This window comes from Scyliorhinus canicula, chromosome 5, assembly GCF_902713615.1.
Source record: "Scyliorhinus canicula chromosome 5, sScyCan1.1, whole genome shotgun sequence".
NCBI lineage: Eukaryota > Metazoa > Chordata > Chondrichthyes > Carcharhiniformes > Scyliorhinidae > Scyliorhinus > Scyliorhinus canicula.
This window is the reverse complement of record NC_052150.1, coordinates 106,691,332-106,714,791: the sequence shown is the minus strand read 5'-3', so window position 1 is coordinate 106,714,791 and position 23,460 is coordinate 106,691,332. Positions and strand designations below refer to the sequence as shown.

The window sequence follows — 23,460 nt, the reverse complement described above, 5'->3', positions numbered from 1 at the left end:
GAGAGGAGGGATAAGTGGGACATTCTTGGATTGGCATGAAGTAACAAGTGGAGTGCCACAAGGATTAGAAGCCTGAACAATCTATATAAATGATTTGGGTGAAGGGACCGAATGTATGGTTGCTGAATTTTACTGATGTCAAAAAGATGGGTGGGAGAGTACGTTGTGAGGAGGACATAAGGGACGCGATTCTCCATTTATGAGACTAATTGTTGACATTGACGCAGGATTCGTGGACTTTCACAGCAGCAAATTGGCGCCGGACCTGAATCGATTCAGCAACTGTGGAGGGGCTAGCACAGGCGCCACATGGAACACAATCGATTCCAAAAAAAAACTGCGGGATTCACCGGGTCTGTCATTGATACTCGGGAGGCTGACAAGCTGCAGACGCATGTACACTCAATCCCCAAAGACACTCATCCCAGCCAACAAGATGGCACTAGTTGCTTTGGAGCACGCCCATACAACTGATGAGTCGGCTGGTGCCAGAGAGCACGTAGGGGTGTGCCCTGGGGGGACACCAATACGACCAGTTGCCCTAATTTCACATGGGCAGTCAACGGCGTGCATAGCTGTATAGCTGCCTTGCTGGCTGCGGCAATAGTGTTCCATGCCCGTCCACTCCGACCACATAGCCCACCTCCTGGCCACCCCCGCTACACCCTGCCCGGCACCAGCAAAAGTCCTCCCCCCCTAGCCAATGGCACATCTGTCAGCAAACTATGGTGCTGTTGGACACTTTCCGTACTCCCTCTCTCTCCCTTCGTAGCCACAGCATCGGTTTCAAGAGTTTTAAAAGCACAAGTGAACCGTGCCATCGGGAACTCGGCCCATCGGAAGCAGAGCATCGCGGAGGCCCCGGAGAATACTGGGTCGGGCCTGCTAATGATATGCAAACATTGTGATCTAGGAGGGACCTACCTATTTCTGCAAGGGACCACTGTGTGGCTCCACCATGACGGCGGCGCCCACACCGAGGTGGGCCACCGCGCGTATGCGCGGACCCACTTGTGGCCGCCGTGCACATGCGCGGCCGTGCAGTCTGGCTAGCATGGCCCCGCCAGCAACCAGAACTATGGGATGCATGGCGGGGCTCTGCTAGCCGTCTGGAAAACAAAGAATCACCCCAGACCTTCCAAGGACAGACCCGACCCACACCCACCTCTCCAGTGACCCCCTAAACTCGCTAAATAAAGAGACCGCCCAGAAACCGCCTGGGGCAGCACGGTAGCATTCTGGATAGCACAATCGCTTCACAGCTCCAGGGTCCCAGGTTCGATTCCGGCTTGGGTCACTGTCTGTACGGAGTCTGCACATCCTCCCCGTGTCTGCGTGGGTTTCCTCCGGGTGCTCCGGTTTCCTCCCACAGTCCAAAGATGTGCAGGTTAGGTGGATTGGCCATGATAAATCGCCCTTAGTGTCCAAAATTGCCCTTAGTGTTGGGTGGGGTTACTGGGTTATGGGGATAGGGTGGAGGTGTTAACCTTGGGTTGGGTGCTCTTGCCAGGAGCCGGTGCAGACTCGATGGGCTGAATGGCCTCCTTCTGCACTGTAAATTCTATGTAAACCCCTGATTAGGTGGAATCCCCAGAGACCAACTGAATAGGGAGACCCTCCTGAGACCCCTTGAATAGGAGAACCACTCGAGGCCCCAGAATAGGGAGACCAACCCCTGAGATCCTCTGAATAGGAGGACCCCCTCAGAAACTCCTTGAATAAGGGTTAATTGCATTTCAATCACACCCTGAGTGATTTTTAGTGCTCACTGGAAATTAAAAGCACTTAACTTGTGGCAGATTGCCTATTTTCCAATCTTCTGGGACTTTCCAGAATGTCAGGATACCAGTGAATCCACTGTCTCTGCAGCTTCTTGCTTTAATATACTGGGATGTAAGCCATTAGGTTATCAGCCTTTAGCCTCATTTGTTTCCCTAGTACTTTATCTCTCGTGATAATTATTATATTTATTTCCTCCCTACCTTTTGCCCCTTGATTATTTAATATTTTTGGAATGTTTTAATGTCTTCCACCTTGAAGACTGACACAAGTATTTGCTTATGTATCTGCCATTTCCTGGTTCCCCATTATTATTTCCCCTGTCTCGTTCTCTAAGGCGCCGATGTTCACTTTGGCCTCACTCTTCCATTTTATATATTTAATGAAGCTCTTGCTGTCCATTTTTATATTACTTGCTCATTTAACGCATAGTTTATCTTCTCCTTCATTGTTATTTTTTGGTCATATTTTGTTGGTTTTTAAAACTTTCCCAATCCTCTGATTTATCACCAATTTTTGCCACATAATTTGTTGTTTTTCAGTTTAATATTGTACTTAACTTTCTTGGTTAATCATAGTTGATTTATTCCGTTGTAAAGTCAGAGAATCATAAAATCATGCAGTACAGAAGAGGTCCTTTAGTCAATCAAGCCTGCACCGACAAAAAAATAATTCTAAACCTACACTAGGCCCACTTCCCAGCACTTGGCCTATAGCCTTCAATGTTATGGCATTGAATGTGCTCATCCAAGTACTTTTTAAAGATTGTGAGGTTTGCTGCCTCACCTCCCCTTCCAGTAAGTGCATTCGACTGCAGTCCTTCTTCCTTATTGGGGTATATCTTTGTCATAAACTATTTTCAAAAACGTCTGCCATTGCTGATCTTTCCTGCTAAACTCTTCCGCAGCCCACTCCATCCAACTCTGCCCTCATTCCTCTATAATTAGCCTTATTTAAGTGTAGCACAGTTGTTTCTGACCCATGTTTCTTACTCTCAAATGGAATGCTAAATTCTACAATGTTATGGTCACCGTTTCCTGGGAGATCGTTTACTCTGAGATTGTTTATTAAACTTGCCTATTTACACATTATTAAATCCAAAATAGCCTGATCCCTGGTTGGCTCAACAACATATTGTTTTATGAAACAGTCCTAAATACACTCTATGAATTCTTCCTCTTGATTTTATCTGCGAATTTGATTTTCCCAATTTACATGACGATTAAAGTCACCCATGATTAATGTACTGCCTTTTTTACATGCCGTAATTATCTTCTGATTTATTATCCATCCAACAGTATAGCTATTGTTAGGGAGCCTATAGACTACTCCCACCAGTGTCTTCTACCCCTTGTCATTTCTTACTTCCACCCAAATGGATTCGACTCATCCAATCCAAGATAATTTCTTGCTATCATACCATCTCATACCAACAAAGCTGTCCCACACCCTTTCCTTCCTGCCTGTCCATACGAAAAGTTCCCAGTTCTGATCTCCTTGTAACCATGGGCGGGATTCTCTCAGCTCAGGCTGGGCCGGAGAATCGCCGGGACGGGCACGAATCGTGCCACGCCGTCCCGATGCCAGTCCGCCAATTTTCTGGAGTGAGGAGAATTGACGCCAGTGGAGCCGGCGCAGGGCCGTAGCGGCACACCGGCAATTCGCGGTCCAGGATGGGCTGAGCGGAGATGCAAAAAAAACCGAGTCCCGCTGTTCACGCCTGCTCTTACCTGGCGGGACCTCGGCGTGCATGCATCCAGGGGCGGCCTGGTGAGGGTGAGGGGGGGGGCTCCGCTGTGGCCTGGCCCGCGATCGGGGCCTACCGAACAGCGGGCCAGCCTCTCGGGCTGGGGGCCTTTTTTGTTCCACACCGGCCCCTGTAGCCCTACGCCATGTTGCGTCGGAGCCGGCGCGGAGAACGGAGCCACTGCGCTTGCACGCATTGGCGCCAGTCCCACTGCACGTGCGTGCATTGACGTTGGTCCCACTGAACATGCGCAGACCCGCGGCGCCCATCTGACGCTGACGATCAGCAGCTGGAGTGGCGTGGGTCGCTCCAGTGCCATGCTGGCCCCATGTAGGGGTCAGAATCGCTGCTCCTGAGGCTATTTTAACGCCGTCGAGAAACGCGACGGCATTTACGATGACGTCAACACTTAGACTCAGGATCAGAGAATCCTACCCCATGTCTCTGTAATGGCTATAAGATCATACCCATTAACCTCAATTCGTGCCTTAAATTCATCTATTTTGTGCCGAGTACTACGTGCAAGTAAGTAAAGAGCCAGTAATTTTGTCTTGTTACAATTTTTTCCCTTTGTGACCCTATTTGTTGTTTTTTTTTAATGTTTGTACATGCTGGGCGGTATTCTTCAGCCACGTCCGCCTGGCAAATTGAGAATCCCGCCCGAGGGCAATGGAGTTCCCCATTGTACGTGGATCAACCGTGGAGTTCTTACGGTGGGCGGGGTGGGAGAATCCAGCCCTCTGCCCCTTCCTGTCATAGTCTGGGCATCATTGCCTAAATTGCTGCCTCTTAATGCTATTATATCATAGAATAGAACTCATAGAATCCCTACAGTGCAGAAGGAGGCCATCTGGCCCATCGAGTGTGCACAGTCCTCCAAAAGAGTATCCCACCAAAGCCCAACTCCCCTCACTATCCCCATTTGCCCACCTATGAGCAATGTGGCATGGCCAATCCATCCAACCTGCACATCTTTGGACTGTGGGAGGAAACTGGAGCACCGGAAGGAAACCCATGCAGACACAGGAAGAATGTGCAAACTCCACACAGTCATCCAAGGTGGGAAATTGAACCCAGGTCTCCGGCACTGGGAGGCAACAGTGCTAACCACTGTGCCACCATGCCGCCCTTTTGCTTTGTAGGCCTACATATCCCCTCTCCAGAACCATCCCCCTGCCCTCTGTTTAATTTAAAACCCTCGCTACTTCCCTAGTTATGCAACTTGCGAGAACACTAGTCCCAGCACAGTTCAACAGTAGGCCAACCCAAACATGCTTTTCAGATTTTGAGCCACATATTAATTTCTCTAATCTCTTAGAGCTCTGTGCTAATTTGCAGGTGGTTCAAGTAATAATCCAGAGATTATAACGTTGGAAGTTCTGCTGTCAATTTAGTGCCTAATTCCTCAAACTCTCTGTGCAGAACTGCTTTCCTTGTTCTGCCTATGTCATTGGTACATAGAACAACCTACACAGACCCGCGACAATGGGAAGAATAGAAAAGCAGAATATTATTTAAATGGAGAGAGATTGCAGAACTCTGCGGTGCAGAGGGATTTGGGTGCCCTGATACATGAATCATAAAAGGTTAGTGTCGCAAATGATTCAGAAGGAAAATGGAATATTATTGATTATTGCAAGGTGAATAGGTTACAAAAGTAGCAAAGTTTTGCTACAGTATACAGCTGGAGTATCGTGTACAGTTTTTGTCTGCTTATTTAAGAAGGGAGAATATTGCATTTGCAGCAGGGCAGAGAAGCTTCACTCGACTGATTCCTGGGATGAAAGGGGTTGCTTTATGAGGAAAGGTTGGACAGATTAGGCTGAGATAGAAGAATGGTGTAATGTTATTGAAACATGTAAGATCCTGAGGGGGCTCGGCAGGGTGGATGCTGAAAGGACGTTTTTCCTTGTGGGGAAGACTAGAACTAGGGGGCACAGTTTAATAATAAGGGGTCTCTTATTGATTGATGTTGCTGAGCTGGCAGACCTCTGATTGGGCTGAGAGCTCTTGGGGGTGGGCCGTCGCTTAATTGGCTGCTGCTGTCAAAATGTGGTCACCATCTTTCAGACCCCGCAGCGAGACCTCTGCCACCTCATGGAAATTCTGCTGTTCTTTATTGAAAGATTGTTAATACTATGACCAGGATCTTCTGGTCCTGCCGTGCGGCTGGTGGAGTGGAAAATCGCGGCCTATATGTTTTTCAAAATACGCCGAATACTTTTCACTAATTATTCTTGGAAGATACTACTTCTTTCAATGTATCTTTTTCTAATGATCTCATAAAAAAAACAAATAAGATATAGGATCTTGGACATGGACTGTCATTTAGATAAGATGCTCAGCTGCTAAAGATCTTTCTCCCAGGGATTGAAATCCATTTGAATTTGCTTTACTGTGGATAAAATCTATAGCAGCTAATCTGCCAACCCACACTACATTGCTCATTCCCAATTAACACAGTAATGAAAGATGCAGCCTCTTTTTACCTAGCTGATCACTGCCAGAAGCATCAATTGCTCGCTCTTTTATAAACTGTGTCAAATAAAGGAACTATATAAAATAACACAGCCACCAAGCAGTAATTCGACATAATCACTCAAATCTTTAAATCAAAAATAGCAAAATATTTCAAACCTTGACATTCTGTGCAAGCCAGATCAGAATGTTAAATACCACGGGCTGGATTCTCCATTCCTGCGGCTAAGTGTTGACGCCAACGGGGGATCCGCGAAGACGGAAGAATTGGCGCCACCGTTTCCACCGGCAACGCAGGGAGCACTCATGGAACAGGCGGAAAATGGTGGGAGAATTGTTGGGAGGGTGCTTGACACGCGCAGGGCTAACAACCTGCAGCCGCACATACACATACATCCCCCACATGCACCGGTCACGCGTGAACAAATGGTGCCGGCTGTGCTGGACCGTGTACCCATCGACCCCGACCCCACAGCCCACCTCCCACTACTGCCCCCAGCCCTGGCAGAAGCCCCTGTGGCCAGCGGCATGACTGTCGGTGAAATATGGCGGTGCTAGACACAGTCCGTACGCCATCTGTTTCCCTCCGCAGCCACCACTCCAGGTTCACGACCGTTGAGACTACACGTGGCCTGTGCATCAGGAATTCGGCCCATCGGAGGCGGACCATCATGGGTCGGCCCACTAATGAGATGCGAATGCGGTTACAACTATGTGCGGTGTGTGTCGCAATGATGCCGATTTGGAGGGGGCGGAGCATCGTGATTCGGCGCCAAACCCCCACCTGCCGCAATTTCAGCATCGGGAGCTATTCTCCGTCTGATTGCCATTCCCGATTTCAGCATTGGCTAACGGAGAATCCCGCCCCACATCTTATCCACCACCAAGACTACTCTCTTAACATTTCCCACTGCTACTCCTGGTTCAGCCATCCAATATTGGAGTCTTTTTGTATATGTTTGTTCATTTCAGATTGAAAAATTCCGTTGCACTCTTTGGTTGCATCCGATCCTTCACACTCTGTAAACTGTATTGTATTTTGTTCAAAGGCCTGAATGTATATTTTGTCCCACACGATTGACAGAATTCTGTGTTTTGGGTCAGAAACATGACATCAGACTCAAATGGGGAATCCCCATCCCTCACTGTGTTGTGGTGTTGAGGACAGTTGGCAAGCTTTTGAAGAGAGGAGGCTAATGAGAGAATTACCAGCACTTAAGGATCTGCAGGCTGCCGGAGCACCATGGTGGAGAGGGAAAAGGTAGCCGAGAGCAGCAGCTATGGCAGGTGGGTTGGCTGGGTTATTCAAAGTTTGCTTGGGGCACTTGTCCCCCAACCTGCTGTTGGAAGGCTGCTTCCAGGCAACTGCCATATTCACGACCCTATGGGATAACTGTTGGTGTCTGATAAATGGCCTTCAATTTATTTTCAATAGTTAACCACCACTTAAAGGCCTGATCTGGCCTCTGGAAAAATGATGCAGGCTGGTGCCAGCATTCCCACAAGCTATGCAAAATTACATGTCTACCCATCTCCATTCCTGTCCCCATATTGGCCAAAAACTCCTGTCTGTTCCACTCACCTCTCATCCCATCACCAATGTTTTACAATGGCTTCAAATCTCTCAATGCAGTAAATTTAAAATCCACATTCCCATTGTTAAATTGCGCCACAGTCCCGTTCTCTCCTACCTCTGCAATCTCTCCTTCATACACCTAAGACTTGCGGTAATTTTACTTGAATGAAAAATAAAATAATAATGAACAAATACAGTCAATACCATATGCTGTGTTTTGCAGCAGGTCTAAATATGTCCCAGAGATAAAACATTGTGTTGACTGACAAGAAGCTACAGGGTATAAGGCAGGAAATTTCAGAGCAATTTTGACTGGTGAGAAAGGTCTTTTTATATCTTGTTCATAACCTCAGATGCTTGTGAACCAAATGTCTTTGACATTTACAGATGAAAAGCCACAATCCACTATCACTGAATGATATTCCATACTGTTTTCATTTGTAATACATCATTATAAAATTGGAATGTTGGATATTGAAGAGTTTATTAAGCAACACTGCATCGTAACAGCATGTTACAAATTATTAATGGATATAGTCAGGTACTCCACTGCCTCTATAGAAGTGAGTATTCAAGTTAAAACTACACTTTATTACAAATAATTAATACTCATAACTGCTGAACACTTGCAATATGTATCTCTGTATCATACCATATTGATATAACACCTAACAGCATGTTGAAAGCTTAATGTCCTTTTGCTTATGTGCAATCAGAACAGATTCTCTCAGTAATTATGTGGAGAATTAAAGAAAGTCGGAGTCCAAACAGACACAAGGGGCTGAGTTCTCCGAATCTGAGGCGATGTCCGGAGCATGTGTCTGGTTTTACGATGAAAACGTCGGCGCTGCACCCGCTGATGTGGGCAAGCAGCCGCGCCACGTAAAACCCCCGGTGTTGCTGACGAAAAGGCTGGAGAATTGCCGGGACTGTGACCGCGGATGCGTATGGCGGCGATCTGCGGCGGTCACGCTGTACAACATGGCGCTAGCCTTGAGTGGACCCAGCCTGTCAGATAGTGTTCTCCTATAACCCACCTCGCAACTACTGGTCCAGCCCCCATCAGTCCCCGCTGAAGCCCCCCTGGCCTGTGGAATGGATCCCGCCCGCCCCCCGACTGTGGCGGCATTGGACACAATCTGCAGCCGCCACGCGAGGTTGCCGAAAACTCAAACCACAAGTGATTCACGCTGTCGAGAAGTCTGCCCATCGGGGGCGGAGCATCGGGGGAGGGCCTTCAGTGACGTCCTGAGGTCGTCCCAATGGCATGCGGCATACTCACTGATGATGCTGTTTTAGAGGGGGCAGAGCATTCAAAAACAGACGCCGCCTCTGATTTCGACGTCAACAGGAATTCCCCGCCCGTTTGCCGAATGCGATTTTGGCGCGGCAAGCGGAGAATCCCGCTCTAAGTGTTGATGCCGACACAGGATTCGTGACTTCGACAATGGCAAAACTGGCACCGCACCTGGACTGATTCAGCGATTGTCAAGGGGCTACCACCGGCACCACGTGGAACACAATAGATTCCAATGAGAAACGGTGCCGGATTCGCCAGGTCCAAAATTGATAGAAGGCTGACAAGCTGCAGTCGCATATAATCACTTCACACCCCACACACACCGTCCCAGCCAACAAGGGATGTGGGGCAGCGCGGAGAGCGGCACTAAGTTTACGGATGCTGAGCTGGAGACCCTCCTAGGCGCTGTGGAGGAGAGGCAGGCGACCCAACACCCTGGCCCCGGAAGGTGCCGTTCGCCACGCCTGGGCAGAGGCCATGGACCGGACTCCAGTGCAGGAAGAAAGTGCACAGCGTCTCCTCAGAGCGGCCAGAGTAAGTATGCAGCACTGTGCCACTGGCACTAACCCACGTCCCACACACCCGCGACCCCACCCCCTTGCACCTGAAGGTCGGCCGAACCTCCACACTGCATCACATGTCGGCACCCATACCGGCCGCTATCTCTGGGAGCCCTGGCCACTGAAGCTATCAGCTACCCACTCCCTGGGCTGCATGCATCAGATTGTCTAACACTATTTACCCCCTGCAGGAAAAAGCTGCCGATAACTGCCAGGAGCTAGAAAAACTGGAGGGGTCCGCCGAACAGCGACGAGGAGAGCAGCCGAGATGGCAGCCCTCAACGCGAGACCCAGGGTACTACGGAGCTCAAGTCCGGTGTTGACACTGACTTCCCCTCACATCTGTCTTCAACATCCTCCACCATCCCAAAGACACTCACCTCAGTTGGACACTTTCGTGAAGAGGCTCCTGAGACACTCTCTGGTGCGCACCACACAGCTGCTCTAGTATATCAGGTGGGGGTAGGAACACCCGAGGGTACGGACGGTCGGAGAGTGTGTTGACTCCAGGAACAAGCTGCCATCCATGCGGGTTGCGGGCGTCTGGAATGAACAGTCCCATTGATCATGAAGATGCAGTCACAGAGCCAGGGACTACATGAGGCTCCAGTACCTGCAGGCACAGTAGGAGGAGTCCAACCGCGTGCAGAAGCAGGAGGTGGTGCCAACCATGCATGTCACACAAGCCTATACGGCATGGGTAGCGTCCACATTGGAGGCTTTGGGGGCGAGGGTTTTGGCTATGCATTTGCGTGCCCAAGGCCTGGGGCATTCAGTGCAGGCACTGGCCGTGGCCCAGGACAGCGTTGGCGACTCAGAGGTAAAATCACATAGGCTCTGGAGAATACTGGGATGGGCCCGCTAATGATATGTGTAGCCATCTGAGATGGCCACTTCCAACTAGGTACAGAGAAACTCGCAAAGCCTGGCAGGTAAAATGGACAAGCCAAGACTCAGGCAGGTTCAGAGCCTGAAATGCATGTTTTCAAGCAAGAAGTCCAGACGGTATCGAAACTCCGTCCAATTAGCATTTTAATGGGGCCAGTTAGCATTTGATGGCACACCTTCATCAAAAAGGACTGGTGTTCAAGCAACCGGGACAGTCCCAGACATTTCGGCGCCACTCCCTGTTCAAGGGAAACGCAAACAATGGGGTCAGTGACTGCTTGGGACATGCCCAGCCATCTGGATCCCCACCCCGGCTAAGGAATTGAACAGAGTGATCAGAGATCACCCAATTAGTAAGGCCCAAATCGAAGGACCGCCCAAAAGAGCGCAAAAACCTCACGAGTATAAGAAGAAGAGTCCACCATATGTTCGTTCTCTCTTAGTCTTGGTACCCCGGTCATGGCCATCGCCAAATGCAGCAACACCCAGAAGCAAGTACAAGTTCAACGCTCACTACCAGACGGATGAGCCGAGAGGAGCAGCAGTTACTCCTTCGAACCCGATAGATTCAGAAGCGAACAGAGGCCACTGTTCCTCTGACCTAAGCCGAAGTTAAGTACAGGTTGTCTTAGTCGATAGGTGTAGTTAACTAGTAGCGTTTATGTTGCATGACTAATTGTGTGTAAATAAAGTACCCTTGACCTTGAACTAACAAACTGGCGTTTGGCTCTTTGATCGATAGCCGGTTGAAACTTGTGGTGGTATCATTTGATACCTGCGGCTCTAAGCATTCAGACATAGATAACACAGAAAGAAGGGCAAACTCACTGATTGCCATAATTGGAACAGAACCACAGAAAGGACAACGTAAAAGAAACTCGCAACATATGCTAATGCCGCTTATTATACGGGAGTTCCAGAACTCATCGATGCCGCTGTTGAGGTGATGAAAATTGTGATTTGGCGTGAAATCGGCACCAGCCGTGATTTCAGCATTGGATCCGATACTCCGCCCAATCGCGTTTCCCGATTTCCTTGCCGGCCGACGGGGTATCCCGCCCCAGGAATTTAAGCCGACACAGTAGCTCCATGGAAAGAGAGAAAGTGCTGTTTTAATGTGGAAAATTCTGCATCACAGCACTAGGATATAACAGTGAGAGCATGGATTGAAATTTGAGAGAAGCGTTTTACAAATTATTAATTGCAAAATTATAGGAGCATCACAGTATGCATTTGGGTGCATGCACCCCACGAGTTTTTGTCCATTAGGTTTAAATGATGGAAAGTTATAGACATTTCATAGCTATAAATTCTTGCTGTGTACTCCTGTTGAGTGAGGCTGGACACCAGGGCATACTTTTTAAAAATTATCCTTAAAATTAAAATCGGAAAAATCTTGTAATACAGAAGCACCATGCCTTAATGGATGATCATGACTTGGAAGAAGTGATCATTAAAATGGGAGGCTTGTAGGTATGGTGAGCTGGACCTACAATGATTAGGAAAGCTGAAAGTTTTGAAATGGCTGAAACATCAGTGGATATTTTACTGGGGCTAGAATTGGAAGACTGTTATGGACTGAATGCTGATAATGAGGGTAGTTTCGGGCAAATGGAGGTTGGCAAAGCAGTGGACTGCATTTACCCAGGCCTGTGGGACCGGTTAAGAGGTGGGGCTGTGAGCAAAGTAGGAAAAATGGCTCATAATATGTAGTATCAGCTTCATGTGCTTTCTCAGGGCATTATAATGCCCTTAAATTGAGCTTTAAGGGAAAATGTTGAAAGGTGAATAGTTAAACAAGCTTTTCTGTTTTTATATCACAGAAGAAATTGGCCACTGCAGTGATAAACACTTTATTTGGTGTATCCACTTTTAGTAATTGAAAACACTGTGTTACAAATTGTTTAAAAGGATCCACTAAATCTGTCCAACATCTAAAAAACTTTAGAATACAGTTTTCTCAATGACAATTCTGATAACCTCCTCTCGTCAAGATGAGAACAAATGAAGGTGTGTTGGGCTGATCAGTGACGTGTTTACCTACACACATCCCCTGCATAAATAGATAGGAGTGCAAAAATCCAACTTTGTGCATGTAGAGACTATAAGTTCTTGATCGAGGCCATGACCGCTGATCTTTCGTGCTGTATGTTTCTATAGTCAGGTGTGCTTTCACTGAATGTAAGAAAACATTTCAGTGAGATCAGCAACCAGCAGAGTGTGTTTGGCTGCACCTGCCAAAGTGTTGCCAAATATACCTAAGTGTGCTAAAATCTTCCATGAGGATCTGGGCCGAGATTTCCCCCCTACCTGGCGAGGCGGGTGGTCCCGGCATAGCGAAGTGGCGCCAACCACTCCGGCATCGGGCCTCCCCAAAGGTGCGGAATTCTCTGCACCTTTAGGGGCTAGGCCCCCGCCGGAGTGGTTTCTGCTCCGCCGGCTGGCGGCAAACAGGCGCCAACGGCCTTTGGCGCCCGCCGCCCGGCATCGGGGCTGGCCGAAAGGCCTTCGCCGGTCCGCGCATGCGCCAGTGTGTCAGCTGCCGCTGACGTCACCACCGGCGCATGCACGGTAGGGGGGGTCTCTTCCGCCTCCACCATGGTGGAGGCCATGGCGGCGGCAGAAGAAAAAGAGTGCCCCCGCAGCACTGGCCCGCCCGCCGATTGGTGGGCCCCGATCGTGGGCCAGGCCACCGTGGGGGCACCTCCCAGGGTCCGATGGCCCCGCGCCACCCCCCCAGGACCTCGGGGGCCCGCTTGTGCCGCCAATCCCGCCGCACCAGAGGTGGTTTAAACCACGTCGGCGGGATTGGCCTGTCAGCGGCGGGACTTTGGACCATCGCGGGCCAGAGAATCGCCGCAGGGGATACACCGATCGGCGGAGTGTGATTCCCGCTCCCTCCGATTCCCGGGTGGCGGAGAATTCTGGCCACGGCGAGGGCGGGACTTACGCCGGCCCTGGGCGATTCCCCGACCCTGTGGGGGGTCGGAGAATTCCGCCCCTGTTTCCAAAGGCTACTTGCCTGCAAGTGCCATACTGCCGCACTAAGATTAGAAATTATTGTGCAGCGTGGGGCCAGAGAATGTCAATGACAGGAATAGTCATCAATAACCTCAATCTAATCCCCATTTGGTGCACACATTGCAGATCTACAGGTACAGAGCCCTGGAGTGTTTACATGGAAAATACTCCTCACAACCACACCATTCAACACTACCTTCACTTCTGAATCCACAAAACAAGGGTTGGACTTTGGACTATTAGCTCATTTGTCTGCAGATTCTGGTTCACACCTGCACATTTGGGTTTTCTTCAACCTCATTTTGCCTCGTGCTTCATAACGCACTCACCCTTCAGCCTCAGCAAAGGTAATCAGTGGGCTGCAGAGATTTTTGAATGCCTGAAGAGGCTGCTCTGCGTTTTGGGGTCCTTATTCTGCCAGCTCACTGTAAATACTTGCATCCCTTTAATCAGTCATGGATCACCAATCCCACTGCTCGGCTGCTCTTGGCATATGTCCAAACATGCTTCTGAAACGATGAATATTAATAACAAGGGGCTGACCAAGGAAGTGTGCACACTCCACTTCAGGCGAACTGCATCCTTGGTTCTAGTCATCGGTAAAGAAACTGCATATGGACCGTAAAATCCTCGTCTGAGGCAGAAATATGCAAATTATAAGGACATTAACTTTCAACAATGCAGCAGAAAACAAAATCTTGCACCATGATAGTTTATCTTGTACATGTATGCAATGCATCTTCCACCTCCAAAGGGATTAAACTGTCCCTCTGAGTTAATGGGGAAGATTCAGACAGGAAGTTCCCAAAACCCCTGTGCATGGTTACGCACAATAAATAATATATTAATTGTTTTTCAAGATGAACAGGTCCACAAGGTAAATATGCCAATCCATGATTAACAAATGGCTCATTTCAGTATTAATTCTTCAGTAGTGAGACAGCATGATATTGAATATTGTGAGGCATCTTACCTGCTGTTGAACTTTTCAGGATGTTTTTCTCGCATGATATGGAATCTGTGGGCTATTGATGCATCCTAAAAGGACAGCAAAGGAGAACATTAAGGTGATCATTTTCAGCTACAAGTTTGATTTTAGAGTTAATAATCATACATTTTCCACAATGGAAAAGAAAAATTAGCAAATGTAGAGCAGCCTGTTGATTTGTCTTCTCCCTATTTGTGCCACGAATTGCAAGGTAAATTTCACTCCTGTATATAAATCACTGAATAGCTCAATAAACTCAGCTGTGCACTGGAAGCCAGTGTTCCGATATTGCATTTTACAGTCTTAAAAGACATTGAACGGCCTTGTTGCACTCGGCTCAGGACACAACGAGGCCGTTAAATATTGCGAGAGGCCTCTTGTGAGATTTGTGTTGCTCAGAATGCCTCAGCAGATCTAATGCGATCTGGTGAGATGTGATCTACTGTTGTGGTCTGGATCTCGCACTTACTGCGAAAGATCCATATTTGCATATTTAAATGAGCAGTTGGCCTCACTTACATATGTCTGTGCCGAAGTCTCCCACGGCACAGGATCGAATTCTCCTTGCCATGATGCCATTTAGCACTGGTCCACAGATCATGGACCAGTTGTAGAAGCACCTGGGGGTCTCTCCCAGTCCAATTGAGGATCCTGGTGGTTGGGTTCTGGGCAGGATGGTACCCTGACACTCCCGCTGTGAACTGGGCACCCTGACAGTGCTACCCTGGCATTACAGGGTGCCTGGGTGGTACTGCTATGCGGGCATGGGCACTGCCAGGGTGCCAATGACAAGGTGCCTGCGTGGCAGGTTGCCTGTGCTGTGGATCGGACCCGGGTGTGTCCTGCCCTTATGAGGTGGGGTGAAGGGGGCTAAAGGACCCCCTAACAAGGCAGTGAGGGGGGGGGGGGGTCTGTAGGCCATGGAAGGGGAGCTGAGAGGCCGGGACAGCATTTAAAAATGACACCCTGAACTCTTCTTGTACTGACAAACTGAGCTCATTAGCACAGGAATTGAAGGTAAGTGCGGCCTCTGTGGGGCGTTTCTCAAAAGGCTCCAGACTGATAATGCGGTCATCTCGGCGCTGCAGATGCTGAGAAACGACCTGTTAAACATATCCAGAATGGGACTCTTTTTTTCCCCCATAAATTGCGCCCATAGACTTTGGTTCTCCTTTCCTTCACACCGGTGGGATTCTCTGTCCCCGCCGGCATGAGTGGAGATTTGACCGAGCACCAAATTCTCTGTGTTCGCTGGCACCAGTAGTGAGGCAGACTCACAATAGAGAATACCGTCCATAACTGCAGAGATGGTGGATGCACTGGCTGTGAAAATTCCCAAGATTCTAGAACAGTCCCAGTGAATTGGAATTTTGCAAATGTGATACTGTTATTCAGCAGAGGGAGAAAGAAAACAGGGACTGACAGGCCAGTTAATCTGATGTCAGTTTTTGGAAAAATGCTGGAGTTTGTTATTAATCTGTTATGGAATCTGTTATTCAGGAAACCTTAACAATGCACTTAAAATATCATAGTATGATCAGACATTGTTTTACAAAAGGGGAGTCATATTTGGCAAATTTATTTGAGTTTTTGAGTCTGCAGATAGTAGCTAAAGGGAAGTCAATAGATGTAGTATACTTGAATAAGGTGCCATAGAAACATTAATAGACAAAATAAATCACATGGAGTCGGAGTAATATATTAACGTGGATAGAGGGTTGATTAATAGATAGAAAACAGATAGCAGGGATAAACAGGGCATTTTCAAATTGGCAGACTATAATTAGTGGAGTGCCGAAAGGATGAGGTATATATCCCATTAAAATATTATCTATATTAATGGTTTAGATGAAAACACTGAGAGTACTCTACCAATGTTTGTAGATGGTACAAAGTTAGGTGGGAATGTAAGCTGTGAGAAGGACACAAAGTGGATGCAAAGACATTTGACAGATTAAATGAGTGGCCAACAAGGTAGAAGAAGATAGAGTATAATGTGAGGAAGTGCCAAGGTATTCACTTTGAAAGTAAGGAAAGAGATGTTAAACTTCGAAAAGTTTTTGTTCAGAAAGACATGGACGCACTGATATAAGGAACTCATAGTTTCGACGCAGATATAGCATGCAATTAATAAAAGCAAATGGCCTGCTAGGCTTTATTACAGGGAGATTGGAGTTACAAATAAGGAAGTATTGCTATAATTGTACAGAACTTTGGTGAGATCATACCTGGAGTACTCTGCACAGTTTTGTCTCTATCTGTAAGGAAGAATTTACCTTAATTGGAGGCGATATAGCAAAGGTTCACTAGATTGGCTGCTGTGATGAGAGTGTTGTCCCATGATGAGAGGCTAAGTAAACTGGGTCTATACTTGAGCTTAGAAAAATGGGTTGAGATCTTCCAGCTTTTCATGCTGGTGGGATCTTCTGGTCCAGCCGATGGTGCACTCCCGTCCTGGGTTTTCCGGCGGCGTAGGCTGGATTAAATGGCAAATCACATTGACAGCGGCGAGACCTGAAGATTCCGCCACCCCACCAGCGGCGGGCCATCCCGACCATTGTGTAACATACCGCAAGAAGGCCAAAGAAAATTATCTCATTGAAACACGCAAGATTCTAAAGGAACCTGGAAGGATAGACACTGAGAGCTTGTTTCCCCTGACTGGGGAATCCAGAACACGGGCCATAGGGATGGATCCATTGCCACTGCCGCCGGTAGCGGGCTCCCAAAGCGGTGGAGAATCGATGTCAGGGAAAAAAAGGGATCAGCGTCTGATGCCGATCCAGTTCGGTGCTCCGGTCCCCCACTGCCGGCGGCAGCGAGATATACACCCCACGTTGGAGGAAGGATGCAAATGGGTCATTTGAATTGCCGGATCCGTGGCCACGCATGCACAAGGGGGTGGCCTGTACCATGCACATAGCACTGGCTGCACCATGCGCATAGCGCCGGCAGCTCGCGGACCCGGCCTGCAAAATAGTGCCCCCCCTTTGGCCGGCTCGCAAGCCCCAGGCCACTCCCAAACAGTGCCCCTAGCCCCTGATAAAGTCTCCCCTGCCGGCGGATCAGTCCTCCCCTGACAGTGGCGGCGCTGGACTGAGTCTGCAGCCGCCACACCGTGTTCCAGACGGGTGAGACTACACACGGCTCACGCCATGGGGAACTCAGCCGGTCGGGGGCAGAGCATCAGGGGGTGTGCCTCAGGCAACGTCCTGAGGCCGTCAATATGGTGTGTGCTATACTCCGAGAGTCTGCCACTTTGGAGGGGGCGGAGCATCATGAAAGCGGTGCCGCCGCCGATTTGGTCGTGAACAGGGATTCTCCAGCCTATCGCCGAACGCAATTTCAGCGTCAGCGACCGAAGAATCCCAACCCTCTTCACTCAGACAATTGTGAATCTTCAGAATTCCCCATCCAGAGGATTGTGGATACTCCATTGTTGAATATATTTAAGGCTGAGATGGAAAAGTTATTTGGTTTCTCAGGCAATTCCGGAATATGGGAGCAGGCAGGAAAATGGAGTTGAAGCCCAAGATCAGCCATGATCATAATGAATGGCAGAGCGAGCTCGATGGATTGTATGGTCTACCCTTGCTCCTACTCATTTGCATGTTTTGTTTTACCTACAAGTTATATTGTCATGTGACAATATGTGTAAATCACTGGATTAATGTCAAAATGCCGGTGTACCTGGAAAAGGAAGGTCAACATTATCATATTCAGCGTGGAAACTGAAATATCTCTTCTGCAAGTGCAAGTGTGACAACACCATTGCAGGGAACTGAACTCTGCTGTCAGTTCCGAAATACAGCTCCTAATTTCAGTGCTGTAGCACAACATGTTCTCAGCTCAGGTGTTTTCCAGCTATTGCAACTGTCACAGGTACAGGTGATAATGACAATGAACTCCTTGCACTGATTTCCCTCTCCTCACACATATCCGGTGACTCACTCACCACCTCCACCATCAGTATAAATCGGGCATTACAACTGAATGCAGCTGTATTTCCAGGTCAGAGCTGATTTTATGTCCTGTTTTGGGAAATTAAAATGTTCCTGGGTATGGGAAAGCAGAGTTCGCATAAGGGAGAGAACATATCCACTGCTGTAGGTCTGCAACAGGGTTAATTCGAGCTGGCTTTTTTGGGATACTCTTGTAGCCACCTGGGGTGGCCACTGCCCAACACAAAATGGAACATTACAAAGAATGCAGGGAAAAAGGACATGTTGCAAAAGCAAGCAGCTTGCAAAAGCGCTTGTGTATTCTGACTGCTGCAGTAACCAGTCAGCACTGTGAAAAAAACAAGTTAGCATACTAATGAGGCGATACCCGGTGATTCCCAGGTACAATGGAAACAAGTTAACTCAAATCGCTACATTGAGTAGAAGGCCAGACTTCTCGGCACCAAGAGAAGTCCAAAACAATAAGCCCCAAGAACCGCCCAGTGATCGAAGAACAGCCCGTTATTGGGGAAATTCAAATAAATCGATTGGGAAGAGACCCAATCGATTGCGAGTGTATAGAGGTTCCGCCCAGGTGGGCGCGAGACCCTGGGAGAGGTATAAGGCAGAGACCCCGATCCCAGCTCTCTCTCTTAGCCAGCCTCTCCTTGACCAGCTCTCTCAGCCGGCCCTCCCAACAAGAACACCTTTGTAGCAGCTCTCGAACTTGACCATGGAGAGGAGAGGCCTGGCCAGCAGCCGCCATCAAGTAAGTGTCATACAACGCACGCTACGAGAGTAGACACTCCTGACCCCTTTAGTCCACACCGACTGGAAGCCTGCGGATCCAGGACAAAGCTAGAGGCCGTTGTTCCCTGATCCGGCAGTTCCCTTATCCAGATAAGTATTGGCCTGTTAGTGGTAGGATTAACGTAGTCTTGTAGTTTTATATGCATAATTAGTAGATAACTGTATTATAATATACGTGTCTTGTTTGAACTTACTAACTGGTGTATGGAGTTATTGGTCTGAACTTGAACTTGAAACTTGTGGCGGTATCTTAACGATACCTTGCGACTCGAGAGCTAAGGAACGAAACAGAGCCAAATTGAGTGTGAAGCACACTCACCCAGAATGAGCAACACTCTGACAATTGAAATCAGTGACCGGATGGCCTCCAGCACAGCCCACTCCTTTCCACTGGCCCTTTACAATGGCACAGCTTATCTTCCAGGAGCTTTGATGAGGATGTCCCTTTTCACATCTTTCAGTCAGAAAAGAGTGGCCACAACATTTAAAGCTTGCTTTCTGTAGATACTCCTGCCTCTGACTGATTTCATAGAATTTACAATGCAGAAGGAGGCCATTCGGCCCTTTGAGTCTGCACCGGCTCTTGGAAAGAGCACCCGACTTAAGCCCACACCTCCACCCTATCCCCGGAACCCAGCAACCTCATCTAACCTCAGGGCAATTTAGCATGGCCACTCCACCTAACCTGCTCATCTTTGGACTGTGGGAGGAAACCAAAGTATCCGGAGGAAACCCACCCAGACTCAGCACAGTGACCCAAGTGGAATCGAATCTGGGACCTTGGTGCTGTGAAGCCATAGTGCTAACCAATATGCTACCATGCTGATGATGTGAGAAATGTGTTGTTATCACTCCCACATCAGTTTAAATTGAAATACTCTTGCCTATGCAGCATGGTACCCTGGGAAATGACTGCCAGTGTAAAGGAGATGGAAACGTGGCATAATCAGTCTCTACTCAAATTTCCTCTATCCAGCACTCAGGTATTGAGTGAACAGGCAGAAGAAAATCAACCTGTTTATTTCTCATGTGCCTTATAATGACCTTCACTGAACATGAGGCAGTATTTTCTTCGAAGATGTAGCTCTTGTACAAAGAGTTCAAATATATAAAACATTTAATGCCTTACACATTCTTGAAAGATATTAGGTGAGAATGAATGGCTGCCTTTATATGCTGATAGCAAATCAGTCACAGTACACATTGCTATTTTCAAGTACAATCGTTGGACAAATTACATTAGAAAGAGGGCAGCACACTGGCACAGTGGTTAGCATTGCTGCCTCATGGCGCTGAGGTCCCAGGTTCAATCCCGGCTCTGGGTCACTGTCCGTGTGGAGTTTGCACATTCTTCCTGTGTTTGCGTGGGTTTTGCCCCCACAACCCAAAGATGTGCAGGGTAGGTGGATTGAACAGACTAAATTGCCCCTTGATTGGAAAAAATGAATTGGGCACTCTAAATTTATTTTTTAAATCCCATTAGATGCATGCAGAAATATAATTAATTCCCTTTTACTCTAATTTTTCTTTTTTCTCTTTTGAAAATTAATACCTCCCCCTCCGTTTTCTTCAGAATTTAATTTTTGCAATTACATGCAGGTAAATTTTAACCGTGTAAAATGTTGCCAAGAATCCTACTTGTGTAAGAATACATTATGCAAATATTAAGTTACAAAATACAAAACTGAATGAAACAACGCATTCTCAAAGATCGACCCGCAGCTACAATAATTTCTTTTTTCTCAACTGTCACAATTTATATCCATCAGAACTGTAACCATTTTGGAAATCTGTCGGATTATGTATACTTGAAAGATTGCATCAATGTAATTTAATCAACCTAAATTGTGAGTTGAGTGCCCAAATCTAGTTGCATGTTTTCAACCCCTACTGGAGGTCTCATCCAACCTCCACCTGTATATAAACACCATTATTACATTTCAGAGTAGCACTGTATTATAGGCTAAATCATATTTTCCATTCTCCCTTCTCTACTCCCATCTGCAGGAATGGGCACAGATCTATGCATATTATTACATAAAGTTAAAATCCTGCTGCCAATCAGACTTGGAAGGCACTCAATCAGATGTCGGAGTAAGATTAATGGAATCAGTAGTTTCTGTGAACAAAGGGTAAAAAATCAGACACAATGCCCTGGACAGTATATATGCATCATTACGATTTACAGGAGGAAATGACTAATTTCCATTGACAGTGTAATCACTTGTGAGGGCAAGTTTATGTGACTTCTGAAACTTGTGCCAAGGGACTATTGGGAGGGAGTAATCCTCGAGATACTTCAGTTAGCAATAAGTAATCCAGTGAGACTAATAGCCTTTTTTAGTTGATTTATCAAATGTGCAGTACATTCAAAGCACATGTCTGTGAAACAGAGAGACCATGCACCGGCCTCCATGACCAAAAGAATACACAATGATTTGTTGACAAAATATTGGGGTGTTTCTCCGTCGCCTGTCACCAATATCGAAGTTCCCGATGCAGCGGAGAATTCTGTGCCGGGGAAAAAATAGCATAGTGATGCTCCAGTCCCCTGCTGGCAACAACATTGAGGTTTGCGCCCTGCGCCAGGAGGAGGATGCAAATGGTTCAAAATGACCCAAAATGAGCCTGACCTCTGGGCCCGGATTTACACGGGGCGTGGATTGGTGCAAGTATTTGCCAGTGTAGCCCTAACGCAGTGGTCCTCACGGTGAGCCAATGGGGTAAAGTATCTACAATGCCTGGATTGTTTATTTTCACTTCCCTTCACTGTGAATGCATCTCAAGTAGCCTGCTTTAAACCCAATTGCAATGATTATGAATGTCAAGGAGATAAGTGCTTTCACTTCCTTTTTTTCTCAGCACAAAGTGCTTAGCTGCTTTTGATGTGGTCAGGAGCTGTTAATCATAGCTAAATGTTCATAAATCTTGCAGTCATGGATGGGTTTTCTGATGTGGATGGTTCTCTAATATGGGGGGGTTCTCTAATATGAGGGGGGCACTGGTGGAGGATCTCTGTGATAGGGGTCTCTGGAGGGGGTCTCTGAAATGTGGGAGGTCTCTGCTGGGGGTATCTTGTGGGTGGGTCTGGTGGACAGTCAGTGGGGGGGGGGTCAGGTCATCCTCATGTGTTTGCACTGTGGGAGGGGGGTGACCCAGAAATTGCTGTGGTGGGGGGGGAAGGGGGGTTGCCCATACTTGTCAGCGGGTGTGGGGGTGGCAGCATTTGTGTTGCAGGGGGGCAGATGCGGGACCTTGCTATTGGACCGCCCGCTCAAAATGGTGGCTTGAGAGCTGGATTCGCAATGGAATCCCTTGCGATCCCTGCCATGCATAAATTTGACTCGCTTGTGGGCATCACCCCAAGCGCTGAAAGGAACCACAAATGATTCAGTTTCGACAGAGGAACAGTCTCCCAAACGGAGAATCCAGACCATTATCTCATCTATGCAACCAGACTGAGTTCGGTTGGACATAAATTGCATAGGGCTAGACGTCATTATATAATAATGAATAGAGTATAGAGTTTGCAATGCATAAAAAGCTGAAATATTGTGGTATTGACAAAGTCAAGGCCATAGTCAACTAAGCTGCAGAAGCCCTGAACAACAACAATTTGCATTTTTAATAGTGTCATTAACACAATAAAGTGTCCCAAGACACTTAGACGCAGCCCAGGTTAAGAAGTAGGTACTCCTTATGAGGGGACGAAGGGGGAGTATGGGCATAATGGATTAAATGAAATTAAAATTCAGACCAGCATGCAGGAGGGCTGCTCTTGGTGAATTTTGCAAGGCAAAACAGTCGCTTTTTTTTTGAACAAGTCTCCTGTTGCTGGTATCTAAAACAAACCTGTTTTTATGGTGCAATAAACCCTTTGCTTTGGAAACAAATGGCTGCAAAAAGCAACGTGAACAAACCTATCCCACCCACTGGCTACACAAAATAGAGAATCCTCATGTCCATGGTGACCCACAAAGTAGTGAGGAAGGAAGGGTAAAATAACTTTTTCTCCTGAATACTGTGACTGGTAAAGTTGATGCTCAGCTACCTGAATCTCACTGCCAGATGGGGCAGACTGGGATGCTTGTTCATATAGAGCAGTGATGACAACCTAGGCTAGTGATTGGGCCAAATGAATGGCCCTCCTTCATCTCAGTGGGCTGCCAGTTTGATTCGGGCACTAATCATGACCCTCATCAATAAAGTTAAATACATTTAATACACACTGAATATTTCATAACCAGTTATAGAGAATACTTAATCATTCATCAGTAGAACTACCAACTTCAAATGGTAAAAAAAATATATTTACGCTTATCTTTCTTACATCATACTCCGTGCTCTTTTACTAAAAGAAGATGGAGCGCAT

At 47.5% G+C, this 23,460-nt stretch overlaps 1 protein-coding gene across 1 annotated transcript in view; it reads right to left on the bottom strand.

Annotated features, from left to right (window-relative positions):
* dgkb (diacylglycerol kinase, beta) overlaps positions 1 to 23,460 on the bottom strand; it is a 1,237,676-nt gene that overhangs the window by 400,676 nt on the left and 813,540 nt on the right. Inside the window, 1 exon segment of the mRNA XM_038797484.1 lies at positions 14,323 to 14,387. Coding sequence (XP_038653412.1) covers positions 14,323 to 14,387 — 65 coding nt within the window.